The sequence below is a fragment of the Ambystoma mexicanum genome, chromosome 8, assembly GCF_040938575.1.
Source record: "Ambystoma mexicanum isolate Mex_15411 chromosome 8, UKY_AmexF1_1, whole genome shotgun sequence".
Taxonomy (NCBI): Eukaryota; Metazoa; Chordata; class Amphibia; order Caudata; family Ambystomatidae; genus Ambystoma; species Ambystoma mexicanum.
In genome coordinates, this window is record NC_090929.1 from 811,744,373 (window position 1) to 811,771,482 (window position 27,110).

General features: G+C 44.2%; 1 protein-coding gene across 2 annotated transcripts in view; it reads right to left on the bottom strand.

Moving 5' to 3' along the window:
• Positions 1 to 27,110, bottom strand: part of ZSWIM8 (zinc finger SWIM-type containing 8) — a 3,132,642-nt gene that overhangs the window by 1,751,181 nt on the left and 1,354,351 nt on the right. For both annotated transcript variants that reach the window (XM_069610680.1, XM_069610679.1), the window contains 3 exons: positions 16,486 to 17,485; positions 16,150 to 16,281; positions 15,657 to 15,836 (listed from right to left, as the gene is read on the bottom strand). In XM_069610680.1, the coding sequence (XP_069466781.1) occupies positions 15,657 to 15,836; positions 16,150 to 16,281; positions 16,486 to 17,485 (1,312 nt within the window). The remainder of the gene's footprint in view (positions 1 to 15,656; positions 15,837 to 16,149; positions 16,282 to 16,485; positions 17,486 to 27,110) is intronic.

Consider the following 27,110-nt stretch of genomic DNA (forward strand, 5'->3'; position numbering starts at 1 on the left):
CAAGGTTGTACACCCCACCCGTGGGTGCCATAAGGGTATCCCATGGGTCTGTACACCAAACCAAAAGAGAGCTGCACCGCCAGGAGTCCCACATGAACTCCTGCGCGGAAAACACGACAGAAAACACGATAAAAAGCAGTAAAGGACAAGGATACAGAGGCCCTGTCCCTCCAATGCATTTCCAGCATCACACAGGGTCAGACAATTACTGATAATTACACACACCTGACTTCCATCACACTTCCCCCACACGGATAAAGGGCAGAGCACGAAAACACACTCCAAGCAAGGCAAAACGCACAAGGAAGCAGCAATTCCTAGGTGGCAGTTTAAACCGAGGAGAAAGGCATCAAGACCAGAGAGTTACGAGGGAACTACCCTTGATCTTTTCGGAGAAGACCCCAACTTTCACAAGACCTCAAGGAAAAGAAACGGAAGGCCGGGAATAACAGCTGAACAACGGTGAGGTGTGTGTCACAAGTACACAGGGCCCTCCCGCATTGATAGACAAGGAAGGGAGAAGCGATTGCTGCCGTGGTACTGTGCTTGGCTCCGACGACAAAGCAGCTACAGCCAACACAGCCGTTGAGTCGGAGAGACTGATAGCAGACAGGACTGTGTTACGGACTAGGTTGCAAGCAGCAACATTGTATGAAGAAAGAAGAGGCGCATGTGATTGAACATTTGTGAAACCGAAATAGAGACCGTACACAGTTGTCCGGCGCCACGTGGGTGCTCATCCGAAGGTCTCTATGGTATCCAACCGAACGTGTGAGAACTATTGACCTGTGAAATCGAAGTGGTCCTGCAACGGGTCAAACTAAATCCTGTGCTCATTCGAAAGTCTTCGATAGCTAAAACAAACTAAGATTGGTCTGAGCTTGGCTGAGAGAAACTAATTGTTTAAAACGGAATCTGAAGAGGGGGAGCCGAGGTGAATGTGAGTCACCCGATAAGATATTGCTGTGGCAAATGTGAACCCGACTGAGGGATGCCTACAAACTAAAATTGGTCTGAGCCCGGCCGAGAGAGGCTAATTGTATAAAAAGCATCTGAGCCCGTATGAGGGGGATCCAAACGAAAGAGTGTGGTAAGAAAGGGATATGAGCCCGGCTGAGTGGGATCCGGGGTGAAGAGTGAATCGCCCTACCTGAATATTGAAAAGGAACTTTTTTGGGTTTTTTGGTACATCAGGGCCCTCTGAATCAAGAGACTTTAAAAGTAAGACACTTGGGCATAGAAGGCCCTGGTGTTGGTAAAAGGAACTGTGTCCTCGTACCGAAGAAGCCCAAGAGTGTGCTATGCTCGAGTGAACCGCCTTGTCCCGTGCTGAAAACGTGGGAAAGGGAGACCAACGGCCTGAAAATGCTGGCTCATCATTTTGTGAACACTTCTTTATTTTTCATGAACATTTCCCCACACTATTTGTAAATTAGCTAGAAGGATTGGCATCGTTTTTTTTAGTATAGGCTCTTTTATTTTGACAAGGCTCCATTAGGACTGCATTAATATTATTTGATGGTTGTAGCTTGCTCCCATCGTAGATAGGTATTTATCACACCCTTGAATAAGGTTCAATAAACACCCTTTAACTGTGGTCACTTGCGTCTGTCTTACTTTGATACCATGCCTTCCTTACGGGTTCTGGACTGAAAGCTATATTTCAACTGCTTCACCTTAACATGTATTCAATAAATAAAATACCTGTGAAACAAATCCAACTGTATTACTCTACGTATATGACCAGCTGATATGACGATCCTATGATCGATGGATGCTCGACATAGGGATCTGTGTCGCATCACCATCACACATTAACACTTGTAAAAAAAAAAAAAAAAAAGATACCAACTCACATTTGTTTGGGTTGATTTAGAATCCAATCAGGAGAATAGAGTGATGACATCTATATTTCCTTTTTGTCTTTCAATGGACCCAATCCCATCTATTGTAAATTCAATGAAAGTAAGGACAGACATGTTTTCCTGGTAGTGTTAATTCAGTCAATGAACAGTATTAATTCCCAGGTTTCAACTTTTAGGACAGATGCATCCCAAATTGTAAGACATTTGCAGCCCAAAAATTGAACATTTTGCGATTTTCCACTTTTCAGTATTTCCAGGGCAGAAAATAACCACACAAACAGAAGGTTGTGTGTGGCTAGAAAGGGCAACAGGAGTACAGGACCCTGATGTGTGGCAGAAAGATGCTGTTGTCGTAACGATCTTAAGTCGCAGAGTATTTTCAAATTGCCTTTGGAGAAGGAGCACATTCAACAACCATGCATAGGCAGATGGCATAAAATATCAGGATAGCCAACCTACAATTAAAGTTTGACCACAGGGGTAAAGCACCTCTGAAAACATGTATGCAACTAACAATAAAACAGATTTTACCACTAAGATAAGAAAGTTCTTAGTGTAGAGGTATCTAGTCAGCTGGTGGGACAAAGCTCTTTGTCTTGAAGACTAATCGCGGTTAACAAAGATTTTTCTTTTCAATGCTTTTCTCCATTAGATATTAATGGGGCACGCTTCATTTTGCTATTGCTAAGAACCTTTTCTGACTTTTGGAGGCACGTGAAGACTTTTTGCACCACTTACCTTGCTATGCTCATCTGTTTTGGGGGTCCTGATCAATCCCCATGTCTATAGTTCCTATGGCTATAAGTGCAGAAGAACTGTTCTCCATAGTAAAGTCATTTGTTTACTTTTCCTGCAGACATCACCTTCTGTAAAGTGCAGTAGGGACATTGTCCCTGGAACCTAGGTTTTAGCCACTGTGTGGCAACTTGCGTGTTGTGATCTAGTGGTTTGGTGCAGCGGATACTTTTGCAGTGTTTTCTTTTTTATAGTCTGGTGCTCTTTTGCATTTTACCTCTTAATGCCAATTAGATTACCATATACTCGAAAATGGCTGTACCATGAGAGTTTTCCCCATCCCTTGGTCATCTTACAGTTTGACATTCTTCCTCCCCCCGAGTGGCCACTTTTTTCGGTATTGCCCAGTTTGATCGATTTTAATTGATCAAATGGTACATCTGGCTGAAATCAGCCAGTACCATTCTATGGATGAAAAAATCAAATTGGGTAATCGATACCAAACATGGTGAGCAAGGGTTGCGGGGGCTTCCCCCCGCTTCCCATGTTCGGTTTTGATTACCTTGGAGTTTGTGGGGGTGTCCCCCGCTACTGAAGACTGGAGGCGGGGACGAAAACAAAAAGAGAAAATAAGACCCTGTGGTGTCCGATCCGGCACGTGCATGCAGGACAAAACTGAAGTCGCAGGTTCCTGAGAGCGGTTGTGCAAAGGTTAAGTGGGGGACTGGGGGGTGTACTGGGTGGCAGGGTCCAAATGGATTAGCAGTTTGGCAACAGCAAAATTGGTTTCGTCGTGAAATTGACTACTGTCAATTCCGCTGTAAACAATTATATATTTCTTTTTTGGCAACTTTCCCTCAATAGTTTTATGGACCCTGAATCTTTTTGCTCTGTTTATAAACCTGTTCTGACTTTTTAAGGGGAAGTAAAGCCTACAGCTTCATCTCCTCTGCCTTTTGCTCATTTGTTATGGACAAAAGTGATCAGTCCTTCAGACTATCAGTACTGGAAAAATATGTATATCCTTTTTACCTTTTACTTTTTTATAACTTTTTAACCTGGCACACAGCATCTTATAATGCAGTGCAATGGGGATAGGAATACTTTTATATCACCCTAGCTTTTTACACTTGGGATTTATGGTTACTTTTACAAGAGCTGTGATGAATCCGATGGCTCCCTCACTGAAACCCTGCCTAAAATCTCCTCCCAGGCGGCCTGAGGAAGGCAGATGCTACCTGATGCCAACCCTGGTGGTGGTGTACTGTGGGAGAAACACCTAAGAGGAGACAGGGCCCAGGGTGGTGAGGAGATTCCGGTGGATGAGACACAAAGATTTTTACCACTGTACCCAAGGAGGTTATGGTTTATTGTTATTTTGATGTCTTTCAACCTCATGTTAAATCTAAGGTTGTGAACGAACTCCAAGGTTATAAAACCAGAATAAACTATACCGAAAGAAAGATCCTTTTTGGTATCCCAAACTAAACACCTTCCTAAAACCCAAGGTTACAATGAAAAAGGATTATGGAAATGGTGTCTTCAAGTGAATTCTCATAGTCCCTGTGTTAAAAGCCTTAAGGGAATACAATCTACCCTTATAAATTGTGTAGAAGTGGAAAAACCTATTTTTAGTGGAAGAAATTCCACGTCCCAGAATCCTAGGGGTACAGAGACAATGAAGAGGGCTGAAGAGGCATGTAGGTGTAGTCATGCAATTAAGCCCAGTAGCCATTGCAGTAGTCAGCCAATTAAGGCTAATGGCCCACACCTGAAGACAATTGTTGAGCCTGTGAGGCATAAAAGGTCCCAGCAAGAGAAGAGAAGTAGAAGAAGCTGGAACGAGAACTGGAAGGCTAGCTGTAGTAGTAGTGGAGAAGCAGGAGTCTGGCAAATCACAAGGAACTGGAAGAACCGAAGGGACGCCGGAACGTCAAGACAGCAGATTTCACCACCAAGTTCTGAGAGTACTGTTCTCCCAAAACCTGAATAGAAGAGGCTGCACCGTGGAAGGTGTGCTGGAGGCTGAGTTTTCCCCATGTGACCCTTGTTGCTGTGATTGCAGAGCTGTGAACATTTAGGGGACTAAGGCCAGAAGCAGAAGGCAAGCCGAGCATCTCGGGTGGAAAAGAAACTCCCATTTCAAGTGGCAGGACCGAAGACACCCGTGCTGGAAAGGGGTGTGGGTCCCCAGAGAGCCTTGAAGTAGTACAAGTGGTTGAGGAAGTTGGGGAAGCAGTGCAACCCGCAAAGGCAGTGTCCCTGAAGCCGGGGAGTGAAGCACAGTGTTCAGATTCACTGCGCAAGCCTCACCAATAACAGAATCTAGCTCCTAAGCGCCTCGTGTATTGTCCAACGCGAGTGAAAGCAGTTTGTTGTACCTGAAATCTTATTCACAATGGAACTGTAGCAATCGCGTATCATGTGAAAGACTGGATACTCGCGTGAGATCAAAGCCCCCATGGTTGAACTCTTTAAAACTGTTGCTGACAGAGTGGTTGTGTGCCCTCAATTAAGAAGCAGAAACACTTTCCGCACCATTACTGAATACCTAACTTTAATAATAAACGAGATACAAGTAACAGAGTGAAAACTACATAAAGGGAAGGTTGCGTGTAACCAATTGTGTTTCCCAAAGGAAGCCAGAGTTGCATCCTTTACCGTTACATAGAAATACAATCCTTGCTTCATCCTTAAACCTTTAAATCTACATGAAAGAGGTTGCGTATACCCAATTGGGTTTTCACTTGAAAGTCTGAACTATACACTATATTCACAGATTGCATTTGTTCTATTTCCAAGAAGTAAGAAGTAGCAAGTATTTAAAGAGAGGAACATGCATTACCCAAGCCAAGCGGCATCCCCTTTTCAAAGAGAGACCAGTCTTGCTAAGAGTTAGTGAGTCATCTAACTCTACTGTAAAGTTGTTAACTGTCAAGTGGCATAGAAAAAACAAGTACACCATTGTTGCCTGAAGTGGAGAAAGTGGCACATAAGCTTCTGGGCAATTACTTTGGCTGTTAACGGCAGAAAGGTGGGAGTGAAGCTGAGGAAGGTGGAAACAAGTGCTTGCGAAGAATACTCTGCAGTAGACTATACCTGTTGTGCTAAAGACTGCTGAAGCTGGAAAGGAGTGAGTCTTGTGGGTAGAAGCAGGTTGTTCATGTTGATGTCAGACAAAAGGAAGAGGCAAAGAGTGTGCCGCTTTTTAGAAAGTCATAAAAAGGAAGAGTGCATTGCCTACCAGAAGAGGTTGAAGAGTCTTGCTTAAGCCTGACTAACTATTTAAAAGTACTGAGTAGTAGTAGTAGCAATTGAATTGTGGTGGTATAATAAGCAGTCAGCGGATGTTACACTGAAATGGCTGAAAGTAGTAAAGGTAACTGTTTCCACAGTACCAACATTAGAGGTGTGGTTGTTGATAATAGAAGCAGCAGCCCAGTGAAAACATACCAAGCGTAAAATTGTAAATGAAGAAGTCCTAAAGAATTGTGTAATATTGACATTTGGGGAATATTATACTTTCTATTGAGCTGTGGCATTTTTCTTGAAGAGACCATTCATCATTATAAACAGGATTACCATTGGTGCCATTTCTTTTTTTAGAAATTGGAAGGGGATCTTTTCATCCAGGACCAAAGAGTTATCAAGTGGATTTTTGTTGGTTGAACTTTTACTTTGATGAACATTTTTTAAATGTACTTTAAAGCCTGGTGAAGGGACCTTACCGAGGACAGAAGAAGGCCATTCAGACATTGTGTTAATATGGTTTCTTATATTGTGTTGCTATATAATTTCCTTTGTATATTTGTTGTTTCGTATGAGGGCTGGAGAGTCTTTCCTTAGCCTCTAGAATAGGCAGGGAATTTGTCTGTAGTGTAGGGGTAAGCAAGGTATTTTCTTTATAGAATGCGTTTAATAAAATCGCATATTTTGAGAAATCTACAAGCAGTTGTCCGCCTCGCATTACTGACTCCTCACAGAGTCTAAAAACAAGCTGGCGACAGCAGGTATATTTTTACAATGTTTGCGTTAATTCTAGTGTGCACATTCGCGTTGACCGCATGTGGCTAGTGCCCTAAAATGGTCATGCCACTAGATTTTCGCTTGTTCTTTGGCCATATTGTATTTTGGCCTTCTTCCTGCCTTGTCAGGTCAGGAAATCCCATAGGCGCTCATGCACTTGCCCAGGAAGGCTAATGCTGTGTGTGGTGTGCGTGCGCGTCTCTCCCAGGAAGTCCCATTCCACATCTATGAAGACAGAGTCTAGGCGTGGGGCATGAGTGAAACCAATAGTTGTTCCTGATTGGACAACTACGGTGTGTTTGAATTGTGCAGATCCTTGCCACTGGTGGGCTTGGACTTCCATCCAGTCTGAATTTTGCATAAGAAGAGGACTCCTTTAGCCATGTCTTCAGATCAGAGTTGTAGCCAAGACTCCCTCATAGAGAGGCAGCCGACTAAAGATCTGAAGAAGACTCCTGAAGAAGCCTGGCATCCCTTCCTGCGTCCGGCCCAGCGAAACCCTGTTGGACTACCTGATCTCCGAAGACTGAGCGGTGCTTCAGCCCTTCCACAAGTGATCCTTCAGAAATCCCCCTGCACCATCCGCTGGACTAACCAGTTCTCTCATGGGCTACCTTGCTAGAAGCGTTGCTGTTCCACAGTTGCACCCAGTACTTCAGCAGTTGCCAGCTTGTGGTACAATCCACCTTCCCTGCAAATGTCATCATCCCAGCGTCAAGGGAACTTGTCCTAGAGAAGCTTCTTCAACCATGACTGGAAGATTGCCTGCCGTCTGTGTGCGGTGGCCGTCGCTGGAACTCGCCTTTCCCGTCCTGTGAAGTTCCCTGAAGTGGCCTGCATTGGTGAATTTCTTTATTGCCAGGGGTTGCAGCTTGCATCTGGACATGACCGGAAGAATCCTTGCACCACAGCCCCTGGGTACCTCTCACCGGAACAAAAAGCGCGAAATACAACCTCCGGCGACCCCCAGTCAGCCCATCAATTCGTCTGGGAAAATCGGAGTTGGAGAGTGGGGGGCTGGGGATGGGTTATAAACACAAAGCATTTGTCCCCCCCCCTGTCCTCCGTAGGATAATATTTAGAACGAGTCCCTTTGTATCCTAATCTTCCATGCCTTTTGGTCATCAAACTTGGGTAGTATTTTCAGAATGCTAACAACACAGTTTACTTACCTAGTAACCTTGTTGAATATCTTCTTTGTATAATCACCAACCCAAGTAAAATTAGAATTCACCTACAGAGATTAAATTCTGGGGGGAAGCATTGTGGCTCGTGACTTTTGGGCACAAGGCCCCATTCTTCTTAGGGACTGCACTGCTGAAGTTAGTAGAATTCACTTGTTGCTTGGTTTCATCTTTACTGCATTCATTTACTTACCTCATATGTTAATTAAGTCATGCAACTACATTTTCATATTAGTGTGTGTAAGGTCTAGAATAAATATTGTATTTTTAAACATTTTGTCTAAACATTCCTGTCTAAATCGAATTATTGGGTATTCTATTTAGTCGACTCATTGAGGACCACTGAACCCACTTGCACTCTCTCGAGAATAGCCCTGACTGCTCTCCACATTTACCTTGATTGGGTTTTGGCTAACCCCTCACAGTTCCCTGTTCATTATAACTAGGGTGGCCTCAAAAATGTTTCCACCAGGCCAGATTCTGGAAATCCATCTAAACAGTGGTCCCGTGGTCTGGGTGTCCAAAATACATATTCTGCCCATCGGAGCACAGAACCGTGAACTAGCCAGACCCAAGGACGATGCCTAAAATGACCTCTACACCCATGACACTTGGGCGTGCACCAACAGAACCAAGGCATCAATCCAAAAGGCCCAGCGATGTTAGTAACTCCTAATGGTCCCTGAGTGAATCGGAGTACAGAGATGGGTAAACGTACCTGTTTTACACCACCCGTCTCCATAGGGCTGTACGGTCGTAAAGTCCTAGCACCATCTCATCCTTGCCTAGCCTTGAACGGTAGTGTTCTGGCCTGGAATCCTGCCCTGGGCCTCCCATAAATTGATTGGATTGGGAGATAGCATGTTAAAGACACTTTCCTCTTGATTTCATTAACTTTTGGAACACTTAAAACTACTTGTTGGCTCAAGCCAACACTTCCGCTACTTCCTAAAAGTGACCCCTACCCTCCTGAAAAGACTAATTTGTGACCCATGACTCTCAGGGCAGTAGGCCCCAGGTATTTTAGCTAGGGAAGGAATTTCGAAGATTAGTATGCTATTTACAAGGTTTTGTATTTTGTATGATCTTCTTTCTTCTAAATCTATTATTTTTCAAAGTATTGATTATTTACAAAGTTCTATTGCTCGATTAACTTGCTTTGTTACACCACCAATATTTCAAAGCATACATCTAACTACTTAAAAGTAAAGTGTTGGTGCTCTTAGCAGAGGACACTGAGGTGAATGTGTGTATATAACAGTAAGGAATCTTTAACTGCTACTTACCTGGGTTTATTAATTGATACGAGTTGTCTAAGGCCTAAATAAATAATTATTTTTATACATTCTGCCTAACATGTATTATTTAGAGTGTTCGATAGATGGTTAACTGAACTCTTTACCATTCTCACTGCCTCCTGAATCTAAGCCGTGCTATTCAGTCACATTACACAATTTGGCAAGAAATTAGCGTTTGTCCCTCCTCATGAGAATACAGTGCCCTCTCAGAATCTGTCCACAGAGCTGATACTGGAAATCCATCTCAACAGCCGTTATATAATGTGAAACATCAAAACCAGAAAGAGTTCACTTTAAAAAAAAATATGTATGCAAGCTTTCTAAGGTAACAAAAAGAAAGCTGGCTAACAATTTTCCTTTAACAATTAAATGAGTGTCAATGTAACAAAGCTGGGGACATGAGTAGAAGTTTGAGATGAGAGAGCCTTCGACTTGGTCAAATGGCCGTGGCTGATGGCGGTTCTGAAGGAATATGGGATGGGACCGATGTACCTGAAGTGGGCTCAGCTGCTGTAGTGAGCCGGTGGCTCGAGTCCGATCAGGACTGATCACTTCGGAATGATGGACCCTGGGCAGAGGCACAAGGCAGGGGTGCCCTTGGTCCCGATGCTCTTTATCTTGGCCATAGAACCTTTGGAAATATAATTGAGGCAGCAATATGGTGAGGTGGGAATCAGCACGAAAGGGGGACAGCATCTGATATCACTAAACGCAGATGACATGCTGCTATATTTGAAATATCCTGAAGAGAACCTACAATACATTTTAGAGGTAATGGAACGATATGTGATACTCTCTGGCAGAACAATTAACCCTAAAAAGTCTACCATATTCCCCCCTAGGCAGATATGTGGGAATACCGCAACACGAGCTACCAGTGTTACAGATGGGTTGGACTACTGACACTTTCAAGTACCTGGGAGTGGATATATATCACAAAGTTGAGGATGAACATAAACGTAACACAGAGAAGGCAGTGAGAAATATGGAACATATCATGGTATTCTGGGCCCGGTTATCTTTAACTATGATGGGCAGAGCGGCATTACTGAAGATGATAGTATTACCAAGGCTACTGCACTATTTTACGAATGTCCCATACATGATACCTAAGCGGTTCTTCTCCAGGGTACAGAGTATATGCAGGGGTTCATTTGGCATAATTCCAGGAATAGGATAGCATTGTGGAAATTGCAAAACCTGTACGAACAAGGAGGGATTAGACTGCCGAATTCTGAGGTGTACAACCTGGCTGGCCAGCTTCAATATCTGGCAAGATGGTTATCTGAGGACCCCACACCAGAGTCTAAATTGTTGAGGGCGGAGTGTACACCGTATCTTTTGAACTAATGATGTCTAAAGTGGGGAAGGAGGTGGTCCAGATGAGGCGAGAATGGGAGGAAGAAGGCGGGAAACGATGGGAGACAGGCTATGGATCAGAATGCAAGGATACCATAAGAGAGTGTCAAGAAACGTGAGACTACAACAGATGGAGTTATATGTTACCCATAGGGCATATATGACCCCAAAGAAGATTGCCAAGTTTGCGAACGCCAGAACACACACATGCCTGAAATGTGGTGAGGTTGATGCAGGGATGGTACACATGTTTTGGGCATGCCCTGAAATGGCGAGATATTGGAAAGAGGTAGCACACCTCTTAGCAGATAAAGGGATAAACTTGGATGTGGACTCCCTGTGGGCGTGCATGGTGGGTGGGTTCCCAAGACCGCGCAAACTCAAACATGTGAACAAACTTAAAGACTTGGAGTATGTTCTAGCTAAATTCAGGATAGCGATGAGCTGGAAGGCAAGCAATAGACTGAAGGCAGAGGCCTGGTGGCGGGAAATCCTGAAGTGGGCGGATGCTGAATCAGTGGTGTGGAGGGAAGCGGTGGACAGGGGGGGGGGGTGGAGGAAGCGTGCTCAGCAACAGCTTGGCTACATTTGCTCACCTCATCGGTCGGGGTCCGTGTAAGAGGAACCCCAAGAGGACAGCTCCTCGGAAAGTGTGGAAAGCGTGCTGCACATGAGTTAGGAAGGGAAGGCTGTAGAATCGCGAGGCTCCAAAGGGGGTTGGGGGGAGTTGGGGAGGAGGGAATGTTGGGGAACTGTATTTGAGCACTGTGCTTTGGTGCATGTATGTTGTTTGAATCAAATTAATAAAATATGTTAAAAAAAAAAGAAAAATTGAGATGAGAGTGACCTCTGTGTACGCGTGAGAAGAACGTGTAATCTATCTCCTATGGACAGAGTAGGCTCCATTTGTCCACCACATTCGGTTCTCGAAATAGGTGAAGTAGGCTTTTCATAGAGGATAGGATAATGCAGCGACATCAAAGACAGGCTCCTTCTGAGGTTAGGTATGTATACATGCACCACTTCGGTGAACGTCTGACGCAGGGATAGTGTAAGTGCCTTTTAACTGCTAGTTAGGGGTTTTATTGAGTCCAATTACATTTTAATATGATAGCTGTGATTTTTAACTTCATTTAACTTCATTGTATTTAATACTTTGACTGACGACCTTAAAACTGCTGCTAATTTTGACATTGCATTGGAGCGAATTGGAGTGAGCTTAAAACTGTATTATCTCGACACTAGCAGTGATTAGAATCCGAGATACCTCTCGGCACACATGAGCTAGGCGAGATACAGAACTACAAATCCCAGCAGGATTGTAGTTTCTGCGTTTCCATTTAGTCCGTTCGCTTCATGGCAACCCCAGGTAAGGCTCTTAGCCTCCCACAGGAGCATGCCCTTGACATCCACATTACTAACACTCCGTCTGGCCAGGGGACTGATATCCAGCTCTCTGCACTCACCGCAGCACTACTGAATACCCGTTCTGCAGTGAAACACACATTCGATATACATGATTACATCCAGGAACAGAAGTTCGATATCATGTGTCTCACCGAGACGTGGCTCACCGGCTCGCATGGACCCATCATAGAGCAGATGATCCCCCCCCCCACCCGGTTATGTCTCCCTTGGAAAACACAGAGAAGGGACTGTTGGGGGAGGAGTGGCCGTTATATGTAAAAAAATCATTAGGATTCTATGAGGTTTAAATTGAATGCACAAGGAGTGATATTATTCATGTTAAGATGACATCCAATCCGAATTTTACCCTGAATCTAGTTCTTTATAGACCACCTGAGGATTCGGATAGCTTTAATGAAGATATTGTCAACATTGTTACATCTATGATGACCACCAATACGGGATTGGTCATTTTGGGCGATTTTAACCGCTGGAAAGGTGATAAAGGGATAAAAAAGCACTGGCATTGAAAAAAATGCTAGAAAATCACCAGGTCATAATCCATAATGTGGACCCCACGCACAATAAGGGCCACATATTGGATCGGCAGTGGTAACATACAGGTTGGAGACATGACCACACCATGTATTTGGTCTGATCACTCCTTTGTCACGTGTGCATTGAGGCTTCCTGCCCTAACACATAGAGTGCATGTACCCCACGCATACAGTTAAAGTTCGAAACCTAAAGGCTAAACCACTCCTATTTTAGCTAAGTATATGCAAACATTGATGACCACAACAAATGACTCAGATAATCCTGGAACGCTTATAAACAATTATAACAAGGAGACCACCAAAATGTTTGACAAATTTGTGCCAATGAAAGATAAATTGGTCAGAGACTTACCTAATCACCATAAATGGTTCTCCCCTTCCCTGGCAGAACTTAGTGCCAGCAAAAGGCAGGCCAAATATATCTGATGCAAGGATAGCTCTACCACCAACTTGTTAGATTGGAAATGCAAAGAGAAGCAGTATAAAGCCGAAATTGTTGAGGCAAAGAAAATTTACAACAACCAAAGCAGTTCAGCTGGAGATCAGACGAAGGTTTTTTTTCCGCCTTTTTAGATCCTGGGAAAAACCCACAGCTTGCAGTCCTCCTATAAAACTCACAGTTGAAGACTGTGATCGGGGTACAGACGGCTTTTGCAGACAAATTACTGAAAGCTCAAGATAAAATCAAGCAAGAGGCATTGGCATCTCCATTGCCCATATTAACATCCATTTCAGTGCTTACTGCATATTTGCATAAATTCGTTAAATACGCAGCCGGATTCTATATCTGACATTGCTACCTTATCGGGGCCAGCAGCAGGCTTTATAGTTAGGGAATCTACTGCAGCTGAAATGATAAACATTCTTAAATCGATGCACCCTACTAATTGCCCTGGAGAACTGCTCCCATCTAAACTTATTTTGGAACATAAGGAACTGTTTGCGTCCTTCCTCTGTAGATTTGCAAATGCCTCTTTTCGAACAAGTGCTATCCCCCAGTCGATAAAGAATGTAGCAGTCTCACCCCTGCTGAAAAAAGTAGGACTAGATCCTACCGATGCAGCCAATTTAAGACCAATCACCAATACTCTGTTCCTTCTTAAACTCCTAGATAAGGTAGCAACCATCCAGCTACAGGCCCATGTACAGATGGCTGGCATACTACACGCCAAGCAGTCGGGGTTCAGAAGTCACCATGGCACGGAGAGTGCTCTTCTGAACTTGCAGACATTTATGCTCTCCAAACTAGAAGATAGCAAATCGGGGCTGCTGATGTTGTTGGATCTATCAGCAGCTTTCGACTTGCTAGATCACAAAATTCTACTTGAAAGAATGGAGACTGTTGGAGGCCTCTCCGTTAATGGCATAGCCCGGTTGAGATCATTTTTGAAGGGTCTCCGGTCACAGGTGCATTGGGGGGACAGTGCCTCTAAGTCACAAATTATAACGTGTGGAGTACCTCAAGGGGCATGTCTTTCCCCACTGTTATGTTATTTAACATTTATATTTTCCGCCTCTGCTACGAATTAGATCTTTTTCAGACCTTCTTCTATAATTACGGTGATGACTTTCAGCTGGTTCTCGACATCACTGGCGATCACGATGCGGATCAACGCACGGTAGATACGGTGTACCAACTGATAAAACAGTGGATGTCCACAAATTGGCTCTGCCTGAATGCCACAAAGACTGAGCTCATGCTATTTGGCCCCCGTCAGGCACAAATTAAGCTGGGCCAGGAGTATACAGGCTTCAGGATATATGGCAGCCATATCAACGTTGTGCAGAAAGTAAAAACCTTGGCCGGCAAACAGCTTAGATTATGACACCCATGTTGCAGCCATCACTATTAGCACTAACTATCATCTCAAAGTGCTTAGGCAGGTTGCACCATTGGTCTCAGTCGACATTCGTACTAAACTCGTGAGAGCCGTCATTCTGCCACGAGTGGATTACTGTAATGCACTCTTAGGTGGTGCAGGTAAAGCTGATATCTAAGAACTACAAATAATTCAGAATAAAGCCATCCGCATCATCTTTCAGATGAAGCGTTCAGAACCTACAACTGCAGCTAGAAAAAAACTGCATTGGCTCCCTGTGGAAGCCAGAATTCAGTTTAAGCTGCTAACTATTTGCCATAAATGCATCTTTGGCAATGCATCTGTCTATTTAAAAGGACGTTGTTAGCATTTACCAGCCTAAAAGAAACCCAAGGTCAGCAGAAGACTCCTTACTGGTACAGCACCGGATGAAACGATCTTGTGGTTTCGGCAGGGCCTTTCACATCCAAGGAACCAAGGCATGGAAGACTGCGTAAGACAAAGGACCTTCTTGCCTTCCGGAAACAACTGAAAACGTACCTTTTTAATTAGTATGAACCACTGCAGGTAGTTTTCCGTCACTGTATCTGTCTCTCTGCGCCTGGATGTCCACGGGCTTTGGCGCGGTACAAGCACAATAACAGGCACAGCTTTCCACCCACTCACTCCGGAATACAGCTAAGACTATGACAAATTCGATCTAGCAGGTCACAAACATTTCACACTGAAACACCAGACTTGCCTCAACAGCTCTGCCATTAGAATACAGCGACAACCTATGACAAATCTGGTCTAGATGGGTACAAATTGAGTCTCCTGCACTAGTGCTCTGTCGTGACCACCCTCAGCACCCGCCAACATGCTTGCATGCTTGACCTCTTGGACTGCTTACTTGTGCGTAGCCAGCCCTCCCAAGTCCTAATCTTGGCCAATTGCACACACGCATCTTAAGCCTCCTTTTAGAACGTTCCCATACCTGGACTTCAGTACTCCAGGACGTTCCTACCACAAAGCAGTTTGAGGCCATACAAATGGGGAAATTACTACTACAATACAATACAAAAGTTTAGGGCAGTCTGTGCACCTGCTTCCATGTTTTGAAATACTTTTCCACTTAAGCTCAAACAGATATAATTGTGACTGACCCTACCCAGGCCTCAACAAAAAGACTTAAGTATTCAGTCTCGATGTAGCAACTGCCTGAATCCTAATCAGGGGTCTGTGACCAGCGGGGGATATTTTGGCATACGACTCCCATGATTCGTCCGCACTATGGCCGAAAAGGAATCTAGGCCAAATATCAGAGGAGCCACAGGTTTCAGACCCCTGGGCCTAGATGAACACAGAAAAACGTCTCTCTGAAGCGAAGTTACAAGATCTCATTGGTTTTGCATTCAATTCATACCTCAAAGGCTTTGGTGGAGGCAGGGGGTCTCTGAAGCTCTACAGCAAACATGCCAATGTGGAATGCCAGATTGTGGAACTCCAGCCTCTCACTCAGCACAGTCAGTAGGAAGGCTGCTTTAGACAGGGTGTTCGTTGCTATCCACGTCTGCTTGCTGGTTGAAACCTTGTTTTTCTTACCCTGCGAAACCAATTACATCAGTCTTGTTTGGATGTGTAATATTGTCAGACGTCAGAGAAATATGTGAATAACTGTATAATGAGACTAAATTAAACAAAGAAATACCCATTCAGCTTGGTAGACCAAGGATGGTTAAGAAAGGTAACAAGAAAACACCTGCATTAACCCCAACCTACTCTGCGGGTTGATTTCTTATGTTTTCCAGACTGATCGCTTAAGATGAAAAATTAAATAATAGCTCCAGTACGACATATTTCAATGGCCCACTATCTTCATTAACCAACAAATATACAAACTTAATTATCCTTAGTACCTTTGTCTGAGGCTGCTCCACCTTAAGATCTGGAGGATTGGCTAACAGGTCCCTCGCCAGCTCAACCGTCAGTCGACAAGCTTCATTGCTGTACCCATGGGCATACAGGGCCTCTGCACAGGCAAAAAGGACCTAGAAACACAAAATATAAGTGGCTCATGACTTTGAATTGAATTGGCTTTGGATTAATGCACCACAAAAAAACTATATTTGTTCTATTCTTGCTCACTAAAGTGTTCTTAGAAAACAAATGAGATGAAGCAAAGTGCAACTTTTTCTCCCAATGGCCTACCCAAATTTATAATCTATATTTTGACGTTTTCCCCATTGCATTACCTCCATCTTGTTTTCTTGCTCAAGTGGCTTGATTCCAGCAAAGATGTCTTGCTCTTCTTCATTCACACCCTCTGCTTTATCCTCTTCTTTTTCTGCTTCCTCTGGGCTCAAAAAATATGCCTGGTAATCATCCTCCTCCTCTCTATCAACTTCTCCATCTTCCGCTACTACACCATTGTTTCCCATATCTTCTGGCTTTGCACATTGACCTTCATTTTCATCTGCCGAAGTAGGATCCTCTTCTCTGCCACCACTTTTTTCTACCAATGGATCCTTTACTAGTTTCTTAATGGACGAAACAGTCAACACAGTGGGCTCTAGCACATCAGAGAAGTAAACTCCACCTTCGTCCTCAAAATTGTCTGTGTAATTTCTGCTTAGAGGTGATTCTGTGAAACTAAAAGTATTGCTGGCCTCTGCCCCCAAAGCTAGACTGTTGTCATCTAGGGCCAGCTCTGCCAGATCTGGCTCAAGAGAACTATCTTCGCTACTCATTCGTCTTTTTCCACAGTGCTTCGCAGTCAGGCACTTCCCAACTGGCAGTTTTACTTTGCTTACTGGCGATTTGTATGCTGTTTTCTCGCCCTCTGTTGACAACCGCCTTAAAATCCTCTGCGGGGCATCAGAAGCTAATTTACGTTTGCCAATGAGCTCCTTGGGTCTCACGGACGGCTCCTGGGAAGACAATCGGCACCGATCCGGGAAGTGTGGGCACATCTCATGTCCTTGAACTCTACTGGCATTGCAAGCATCAGAACATTGCTGCCGGCAGCTTCTTTGCTGGATGGCCCTCATCCAGCTGAATGAGTTCTTCTTATCAGTACTGTTATAGGTTATGCTAGGGAGGGGATACGCTTCTTCCCAGTTAAAGTAACAGGCTTCTACAGCTGGCTTGAACCCTTGAAACAGCTTGTCCAGAGATTTTTTATGCTGTCCCCTCTTCACATTTTCAATAACTTTTAGTTGCCACAGACGAAGTTGGGCACAAAGGTCTCTGCGTCTATGTAAAGGAAGAAGGGTGGAGAAAGAGGTAAACAATGATCATTAGAAGAGGTAAAAAAGTGCAAGTAAACTAACCACAAAATTACATAGCTATGCATTATTAAAATGATGAAGGCATTTCACCTTCTGCCTACAGATGCGTTCAATGAGTGAGATTAAAATTCAAATCAACTCACAAGAGCAGATGTACCTTTCGATGAATCATTGAAGTGAACAGACCCTTTCGCCGGTTAGGATTATTTTCCTTCTGTGCTCAGCGTACAGGGTTACCTTCTGAAACCTAGCTCGATTTACAATCCTTATGCTTTCCTTGGCTTACCTACTGGTAGTTGTGGTCAAGCTATCAAAACCAACTCTTAGGAGGGGAGTGGGGTAGACAAGAATACACGTTAAACAGTATTGTGGCCCCCACAACAAATTGATTTTTCCAAGGTTATGCATAGACAACTGTGGTCACAACATTTTTCATTGTATCCAATGTCCGGGCGTGGCGGTGGGGGGATTGAGTGAAATATATTTCTCACATTCTGATTTTGATATCGGATATAGCACTGCCCTAACAATTGCGGTAGGTCAAGTATTATCAAAGATCGGTCTGTTCTCTATGGAAGCCTGGAAGAAAGAGGATGCTAGCCTCAAAGATATACAGGAGTAGAGTGGGGGCAGTGCTTGATGGTCCTCAGGTTCCTTCATGTTTTGGTGATTTTGTAATGTTTGTCTTCAGTGGATTTATTTTTTATTTTTATAAAAATAGCTGATAAATGACTGTTCTATTTTTATATATTATATATTAAGGTTTGGTACAAAGTTTCTCTTTCTTTTTTTGTAAAGGTCAAATTTGATCAAAACAAATAAAAAAATAAAAAATTCTCACATTCAACAGATCCTCCGCTTACAAGGGGATCCTATCCTCCAGTTCAGGGGAAAATCTGAGAAGTGATGATATTGGGTCACACCTGAACCACCTCAGTATCGGTCCAAATATCAGAGAAAATAGGAGAAAGGGGGCACCACTATGTACTGCCTCTTTCCAAAGGGGGCATCATGATGTACTGCCTCTTTCCAAAGGGAACACCACAGACATACACCCACTGACTAACAATTACAACAGGGGCCATATAAAAAGATTTAACCTAACCACGAAAGTTCAGCCTGAACCCCATCTTGAACAGTAGGGCACAGCAAGATGACTTTTCCACTGTGAGAAATCTGAGGGCGTCCTCACACCTTCTCCCCATGGATCTTCTTTTCAGGTAGCTAAAGAAGGGACTTCAGTGTTAGATATTGACTCCGGGGGTGGTTACATGAGGGAGAGCTACCTGTGGGGAGGCATGCTAAGGGAAGGGACTGAGGTGCCCAAGGACAAGATGCGGTATCTCCCTTTTACTTCTGAGAACCGACTTCACCCTCCTCCCCTCTGTTCTCATAGGCGGTTGCAAACCATTTTCCCCCATTTCCTCTCATTTAGACTATTACAGTACTGAGATGAGGAAGAGGTGATTAAGAGCAGTAAAGACTGAAATGTCATTTCTCCCACTTTGGTACTGAGACGAGGAAGAGGACTATGGAGGCATATCAATATAGTAACCAGGCACGTCCCAATAATAGGCCTAACTACGACCATGCAAATGATATGAGGAATATACACCTGCAACCTGTTAATGGGTTACAGGTGTATAAAAGGAAAGCCGGAGAATCAATAAGGGAGAGGAGGGCCGTTCTAAGTGTGGCAGTTCAGAAGCAGAGGGGAGGCATGCAGAGAAGCTGGAAGGGAGGCTGTGGTAGACCCTTGATGCTTGCAGTGCGTGCTGAGGCTAAGAACCCTGTGAGTCTGGGGTTGTGACTTGTGGCTGGCAAAGGAGCTCCTGCTCCGCTCTGCTGAGGTTGCACCGTGGGAAGCAGTATCGTGCTGGAGCATTTCCTTGAGTCTGAGAGAAGGTGCTCGTTAGGTCCAGAGGTACCGGAGTGTCAGAGGGGCAGAGTGAAGACCCCTGACAACAGAAATGGTAAAAGAGTTCAGCGAGGCGTGGAGCAGAGGCGAGCGCAAACACTAGTGAGTTTCTGCACGACACTGGTGAGTTTCTGCATGAAGCAAGACGCCGGCTCAGTCTGCACGCGAAGGCTGTTATGGAATGATACTGTATCAAACAAGAGTAAAGCATTATTGGGCAATCCTTTACTAACAAGTCTTGTACATGAGCAGATACAAAGTAGCAATCCATTGTTAAAACGACTGACAAGTTGTAAAGATAACGTCACTCGTGAATGAACCTTTCACAACTGAATGCACTGAATCTCCATTATCAAGACAATTGAGAGGCTTGGAAGGAGGTAGGGAGGTACAAAGCATCAGAGAAACCAAGAAAGCGTAATACCTGATACAAGGAAATACTGGAGACAATATCATGTGTACCATTGGGAAGCAGATTGTGAAAAGCCAGCTTGTGTGTGGTTAGGAGCATCTGCTTAAGAGTGGTTACATAATGAAACAAATCCGGAGCCGCGGGTTGGGTGAAAATTAAGTGGCAAAGTGAATGATCACATGTTGAATACCGGACTGAATTAAACCTTTATGAAAAAAGTTACTATCAAATGACAAATATGAGATGCAAATATTGTTTGTTTGAGAACAAAGTAAGCGGCAAGAAAGCAAGAGTAGAAGATTGTGAAGAGAGCATGGCCACAAGGTGGTAAAGGAGTATACCAACTACTGAGTTAATGCCTGAATACAATGTGGCAAGGCCAAGGATTGGCCAAGGTTATGTGACAGTGTGATAAAGGCAAGAGGCTGACAAAGAGAAGCCAAATGAGGTGAGGCCTTCACATAAAGCCAAGAGGTTGACAAGGAGTAGCCAAGTGAGTGTGAACATTTACCCAGGAGCAGCTACAGAAGAGCTTGTGTGGATCAAAGAGCCTAGGGTTCCTGGTTGTGCGACCTGTAATGGGTGGACCGTGTGGTCTGACAATTGCGCCTACACCAAGGAACCCTTAATTGTGAAAGCCAAACACCTTGTTAAAGCAAACCAAGAAAAATGAAGCTAATTGAACTTTTAAGCTTATTCAGCAGGAAATTTAAGTTGATTTTGGAGTTGTTTTTGAACATTGAAAGACAGAGGCCAAGCAGAGGTTGGCAAGTTGAAGTATTGGGGAAGGGAACCCTGAGACATGATGAACTTTAGTGTGGTATTGAGGACAGAGCCTTCAAGGCCCTTTTCTTTGGAACTGTGTTGCCTTGACCCTGGGGAAGGGAGCCAAGAGGTTCTGTGGAACTGTACTGCCTTGAACTTGGGGAGGGGAACCCCAAAGATTTGTTGAACTGTTTTGAACTTGAGAAAGGTAACCTCGAGACATTTGTAGAACTTTCGTGAACTTAGGGAAGAGGTGCTGAAAAGGAAGTTAGGAGCTGGAAGAAGCCCAGACGTTTGTTTTGATCACCATTTATTTTATTAATATCCCTACAGATTGTTTAGCTTTAGTTGTGAGGGAAAGGATAGGTTTTGGACACAGACTTAAGTTGAACGTTGTGACTCAGTTTCCTTAGTTTTATTCAGGTAGGGAAATCCCACCTTAGCATCGGGCAAGGTAGGCCTTCAACCATCCGGACATTTGCGTTAATAAACCATTTTATTTTGAACTTTGAATCTGTTGTCTGGGTCTTGCTTCATGATGCCTTCACACCACCGAGTAAAACACTTTATGCGTATCAAGGGACAATGAGAAAAGTGAGGAATCTGGCAGAATGCTTGGAAGTGCCACTGGCCCAAATTCGCATTTCAGGTTTGTTGGGGCAAATCTCTTTGGCAAAAAAGTACATTGATCAGATGGACCAAACTAGTAACTTCCAGCAGTTGGTTCATCAAAACCTTAGCGAAGATTGTTTCGCCACAGAGAAGCAAATTGGTTCCGTTTGAACTGCACAAGTCCATGGGTTTGCTGATTTTATGAACCACCACTATTGTGGCTGTACGCAAATCCGGGGAAGAACACCATTTTTTTCTTTACTGGTGCTGTACACAGCGATGAGATATCCCCCAATGCCCTCACCAGGACATTTCTACGACACACCTTTGTAGATGCTCAACACTGCGTTTCACCTTGGCATATGTTAATCGGCCTAGAAAGCTTCTCTTTGCGATATTGTTAATTTCCTTACTGTGAGATTCTCAAAATAGGCCTCAAAAGTCCTCTGCTCACTTGAGTTCTTACTTAAAAGTCAGCATGATAGAATGAAGGCTGAGGCCATCTTAACCTCCCCTACAGAAGGTCAGCCAAACCCCATATGTAAAAAAAAATGTTAAGCTTTTCTTTACTGGCATGAGGCAAAAGCAGGCAAACAGTGCACATATCAAATAATGCTATACATAGTGAAAATACATTGCATATAGGGATGAACAGAAAAAGACAAGCTGGTTCACGTGCCAATCAAAGCATTGCAGGAAGTAACAGGGGGCTATGTGTCTGACAGGGGAGAGGAAAGCAGTTCCATATCATCCTTACTGTTCAAGTAACTGCAAAAGTCAGCTCATATGTTTTTGGGGCAGGAGACCATGGGGAGGGTGCCGATATAGCCCTCCTCACACATTTGGGTCCAGGTTAGAGTCTTCAGCCACATTTCAATAGAGGGAGGGGAGCGGCGTTTCCAGCATTGTAATATACATTTTTTGGCAACCATTGTCCCAACATTCAAAAACCTGGACACCTTATTCAACTCCGGCCCATCCCATAACCCAAACAGAGCGGCCAGCGGGCGAGGTGCAACTTGGATCCCAGTTATGTCAGTAAGGGCCTCCATGATGGCCTTCCAATATGGGCCCAGGGCCTCACAGGACCAAAACATGTGGATGTGATCCGTTTCCATGGATTTACATCTAGGGCAAGTAAATTCCTGACCATGTGCAAATCTACCCACTTTGTACGGAGTGTAGTATAGACGATTCAGGAGCTTGTATTGTATGCATCGAAATCGAGCATTTAGAGATACCTTAAGTGTATGCATGCACATCCTACCCCACATATGTCAGTAAGGGCCTCCATGATGGCCTTCCAATATGGGCCCAGGGCCTCACAGGACCACAACATGTGGATGTGATCCGTTTCCATGGATTTACATCTAGGGCAAGTAAATTCCTGACCATGTGCAAATCTACCCACTTTGTACGGAGTGTAGTATAGACGATTCAGGAGCTTGTATTGTATGCATCGAAATCGAGCATTTAGAGATACCTTAAGTGTATGCATGCACATCCTACCCCACATAGCATCCGTAATAGTCAGACTCAGCTCGTTATTCCATGCCTCCCGCAATGACAGAGAAGCGTCACCCAATTTTCCAAGTAGCATCCTATATAGGGAGGACGTAATAACTTTAACCCCGGCTGAGTTGGTTATAAAGTGAATTTCAGGAGAGACTGGGGGTTCGTTGGGGAAGGAGGGCCACATGGCACGAAACGCCATCCTCAGCCTGAAATATTGCAATAGTTCTAGCGCCGAGCCAGAGTGACCAGGCCGCCACGTCCGCGGGGTGATAAATTTCCCTTCAGGAAAGAGGTCCGACAGCACACAATAGCTAAGGCCCTGCCAATGTCGCACAAGAAGTTTGTCGTGAGTGGGACTGAGACACGGGAATTGCCATATGGGCAGCCACTTGTAGTACGGGCGGGAGCCAGAGTGGGATCGTAATAATCGACTCCATGCCATGATCGTGGCGGCCACCGGATCTGCTTGGACATCAGCACCATACGCGTGGTGGAGGATCAGGGACAACGTGTTGATCCCCTTAGTAGCTAGTTTCTCAAGTTTCACGTGTGGGGAGGGATCAGAGAATACATAACAGTGTGAAGCATGCTGTGCCTGTGCCGCTGTCCAGTACAGAGTGAGATCTGGGGCCGCAAAGCCCCCCCCCTTCTCATATGGGAGGGCCATGTGCTGCCATTTTTTACGAACTGCACCCGAGTGCCACAGGAATTGGGCGCATGATATATGTAGACTCTTAAAGTATTGCTTCCCTGGCCATATCGGGATATTCGCAAAGACATAAAAGCTTGGGGACAATAATCATTTTGATTAGGGATAGCCTACCCGACAGGGAAAGGGAGAGGTTGCGCCATCTCGACATCCGTTCTTCCATCTGCCGCGCCATGGCAATGTAGTTATCAGCTAGTAACGAAGGTCGAGAAAGGGATACTTGAACCCCAAGATATCTGTTCCACCCGGTGGCCAGCGGAGAGGGAATTCACATGATGGTTGAGGGGTAGCTACGGTGAGCGGAAATATTTCAGACTTAGTGTAATTTATGAAGAAGCCTGAGTATGTGCCTATTCTAGTGATGTCACAGATTAATGAGTCAAGGTGGTTGAATGGGTCCCTTATATAGAGGAGTACGTCATCGGCATATAGTGAGATAATCTCCGGAGAATCCCGTAGACGTATACCTTTCTGGCCATGCTTATTCCTAACGTGATCATCCATGGGTTCAATAACAAGCGCGAACAATATAGGGGATAAAGGTCAGCCTTGATGCGTACCCCTGTGGAGTGTGAAAAGAGACGAAGCCTGAGAATTGACCAGGACCCTGGCCAGTGGGTTTGTGTGAAGTAGCTTAATGTAGGAGATCATATGGGGACCATTACCCATTTTATGCAGCACCGCCCACATATATTGCCAAGACACCATGTTGAATGCCTTCTGGGCATCGAGGGTGACTGCCACTGCCCTGGCATCAGGGTCAATTCTGGACATGACATTAAACAGCCGACGGATATTAAAGGACATCAAGCGGCCCGGTACAAAGCCACTCTGGTCAGGGTGCAGCAGTAAAGTCATTATAGGAAGGAACCTATTTGCAATAATCTTGGCGAGGAATTTAGTGTCTGTGTTAATCAAACCACTATTTTAACATTGACACCCATCTGAGATTATGACCTTTGTATCCCATTTGTGCCACGTCCGTTTCCAGTAATAGAACACTGGCTTCATCCTATCAAATGAGTTTACATTTTTTCTTACTGTTTCTTTCCCAACTTTCATAGCTTTCCCTCTTATGTTTGCGTTAAAAGCCTCCCACAGGGTGACATTGCTCACCACCTAACCCAAGTTAAGATCCAAATTCTATTGACTGTAGAGCAAGAAGTTGGAGGTACTGCGCCTCCTGAAAGATTTACAGTTTAGTAAATGTTTGTCAGAGATATGCAGCTATGCCTCTGTAACCCAAGCACACACACTAATGCTGGCACAAAGTGATGAAGGTATAGATTGTATTGGGGCAAAAACACTATCCCCATCAATGACATGGCGTTTATGAAAATCTTTAAATGGTTTGATGTTCATAAAGGGGGAGGAAGGATAGCCCAGGGGCAACACCTTCGTATAGGAAGCAAGACAACGCAGCACAACACAGGTTTGAATCCCGATCCCGCGCTTAGAAACCTCTCACTGGTATTAAGCATGTTATAACAGAACAATTATAATTATAAAGATAACTGTATAATCATTCTTTTCATAACTTTTCAAAATAAGTACATTCATACAATTCATATTAATTATGAAAACTTGTTCAATTAGCCGATTAAATTACTTCTGTGAAGCTAGTAAGGTGTCAATTTGGCCTTTGTCATAACAGCTCATTCAGCCTTAAGCATTGGCAATGCATTGTAAATAATCCCATTCAACCGTGAACATTAGCAATGTATCCAAAATAGCCATGTATTATAAACATTGGCAGTGTATCCTAGATAGCCGACTCTATGTCCATGAGTCTCACCTTTACAGGCTTTCATGGCTAAAGTAAAAAAAACTCAACATAAAAAAATAATAAAGTTATATTCTGGGCAAATTATATAGTCACGTATTTGTAAGGATGAACAGGATTCATTAGGAAAATCGCAGTGTTCTGCTCCAGCTAATATAGGCTAATCCTTTGTTGTGCCCATAATTACTTGGATTGTGTCCTAATATTCATCTAGCAATGACAATAGCTCATAGGTACACTTAGTCTCTGAGGGACTACTTTCTCACACAAGCTGTTGGCAAACAACAATGTAAACGTAGAGCCGTGTTCAGCTTCATAATATCAACCATTTACATAAACAAGGATTTCTCTATAAACTGCAAGAAAGCTCTGCGCCATGTACGTGTTATGCTTAATCTAAAATGGCGCTGGTGCGCAATGGATTTTGGGAGCACTCGGAGCCATGATGGATATTTACTTCATACCGCAGTGAAAAGCTGCACACATTTTGCTGAGTATTAGATTCACAGTGTTGAGAAAAACATGCTTTCCAAACCTGGTATGTGGTCAAGGACATTTCTGCTGGGAAAGCTAACTTTGTTAAGCCAGAGTGATAGACTTTGGAATTTAGGTATCTATCGAAGAAGGGTGTGGTAGGTCAGACAGGAGACAGACAAGTAAACATGGATCAACTGTGTTTATTCAAGGAACTTAAACCTCAACTTGCCCTAGATGTAATGATTAGTCCCCAACTATCAACAAAATAACAACACTGGGGCTTTTCAGGATATTTCACAGAAACTCCTGCCAGCAATCACTGCCAGCAGGCGACCTGGTCTTTATGACAATGTTGGTGCTTTCGTGGCCCAACGCAACATGGCGGGCCGCAATACACAACATTGCGTAGCACGCAACCTCTTCCTATGCAATGACATCACCGACCATCCGGAAACGAAGACTGATTTCAGCTGCCGCAAATATACAAGTGAGTCTGGTGAGTCGGCACGTCGCAACAAACTTGTTGCCATACACTATACGGTCACTCAGTGCATCTCCTCGCTCATTATTCTTGCTCTCCCTTCCTCCTGCATATTCTTATCCCTGCCTTGTCTTCTCCATTCCTTGCCCTGAAACTCCCTTCTTGGCACACTGCTGGACGCTTTCACCAGCTTCTGCCTCTCACAGACTTCCCACAATTGTACGATGCTGCAGGGTTTTTCCCCCTGAACAGGGTTATTGTCCTGCCTTTTGTATCTACACCCCTGGACAGAACAAAGGTCTAGTATTACCCTTTAAGCAGCAGTGACTAGCAGGGGAAGATATGCCATACTTGCATATGCCTGGACCACCTTCAGTGCTCAGGTAAGGCGCGATTCTGACACCTTGTTCAGAAAGAAAGAAATGGACACACTTCAGGAGTTGGTGACTGGCGTCGAAGGAGTGACAACTTAGGTTCAGTAATTAAATGCTTATTTATGCCCGGCACTCTTAAAACACCTTAACCCACTTTTCCAAGCCATTACACACCATCGATAAGTTCCGCAGTGATCCAAAGAAGCTAAAAGAATTCCTGGATGCTTTTATAGTAGCAATTTCCTTTTGCTAAAGCAGCCTTCCATACCGACAAGGCTATAGTGGACTTTCTTATGCATATGGCTGAAAGCGCCCTGGCCTGGGTCACCACTTTGGTAACCGCAGAAGACCGACTGTTACACAACTACCAGGTATTCATCACAGCCTCTTAAGGTATTTTCGATTGGCCAGAATTCATATACATCTCACAAGATATGCTTCTGGACTTTGTCCATGGTAGTATGCCTGTGTTGACTTACACCACCAAATTTAAACAGCTTGCTCGAACCACAGCATGGCCAAAAGAGGCCAGTTTCACCTTTTT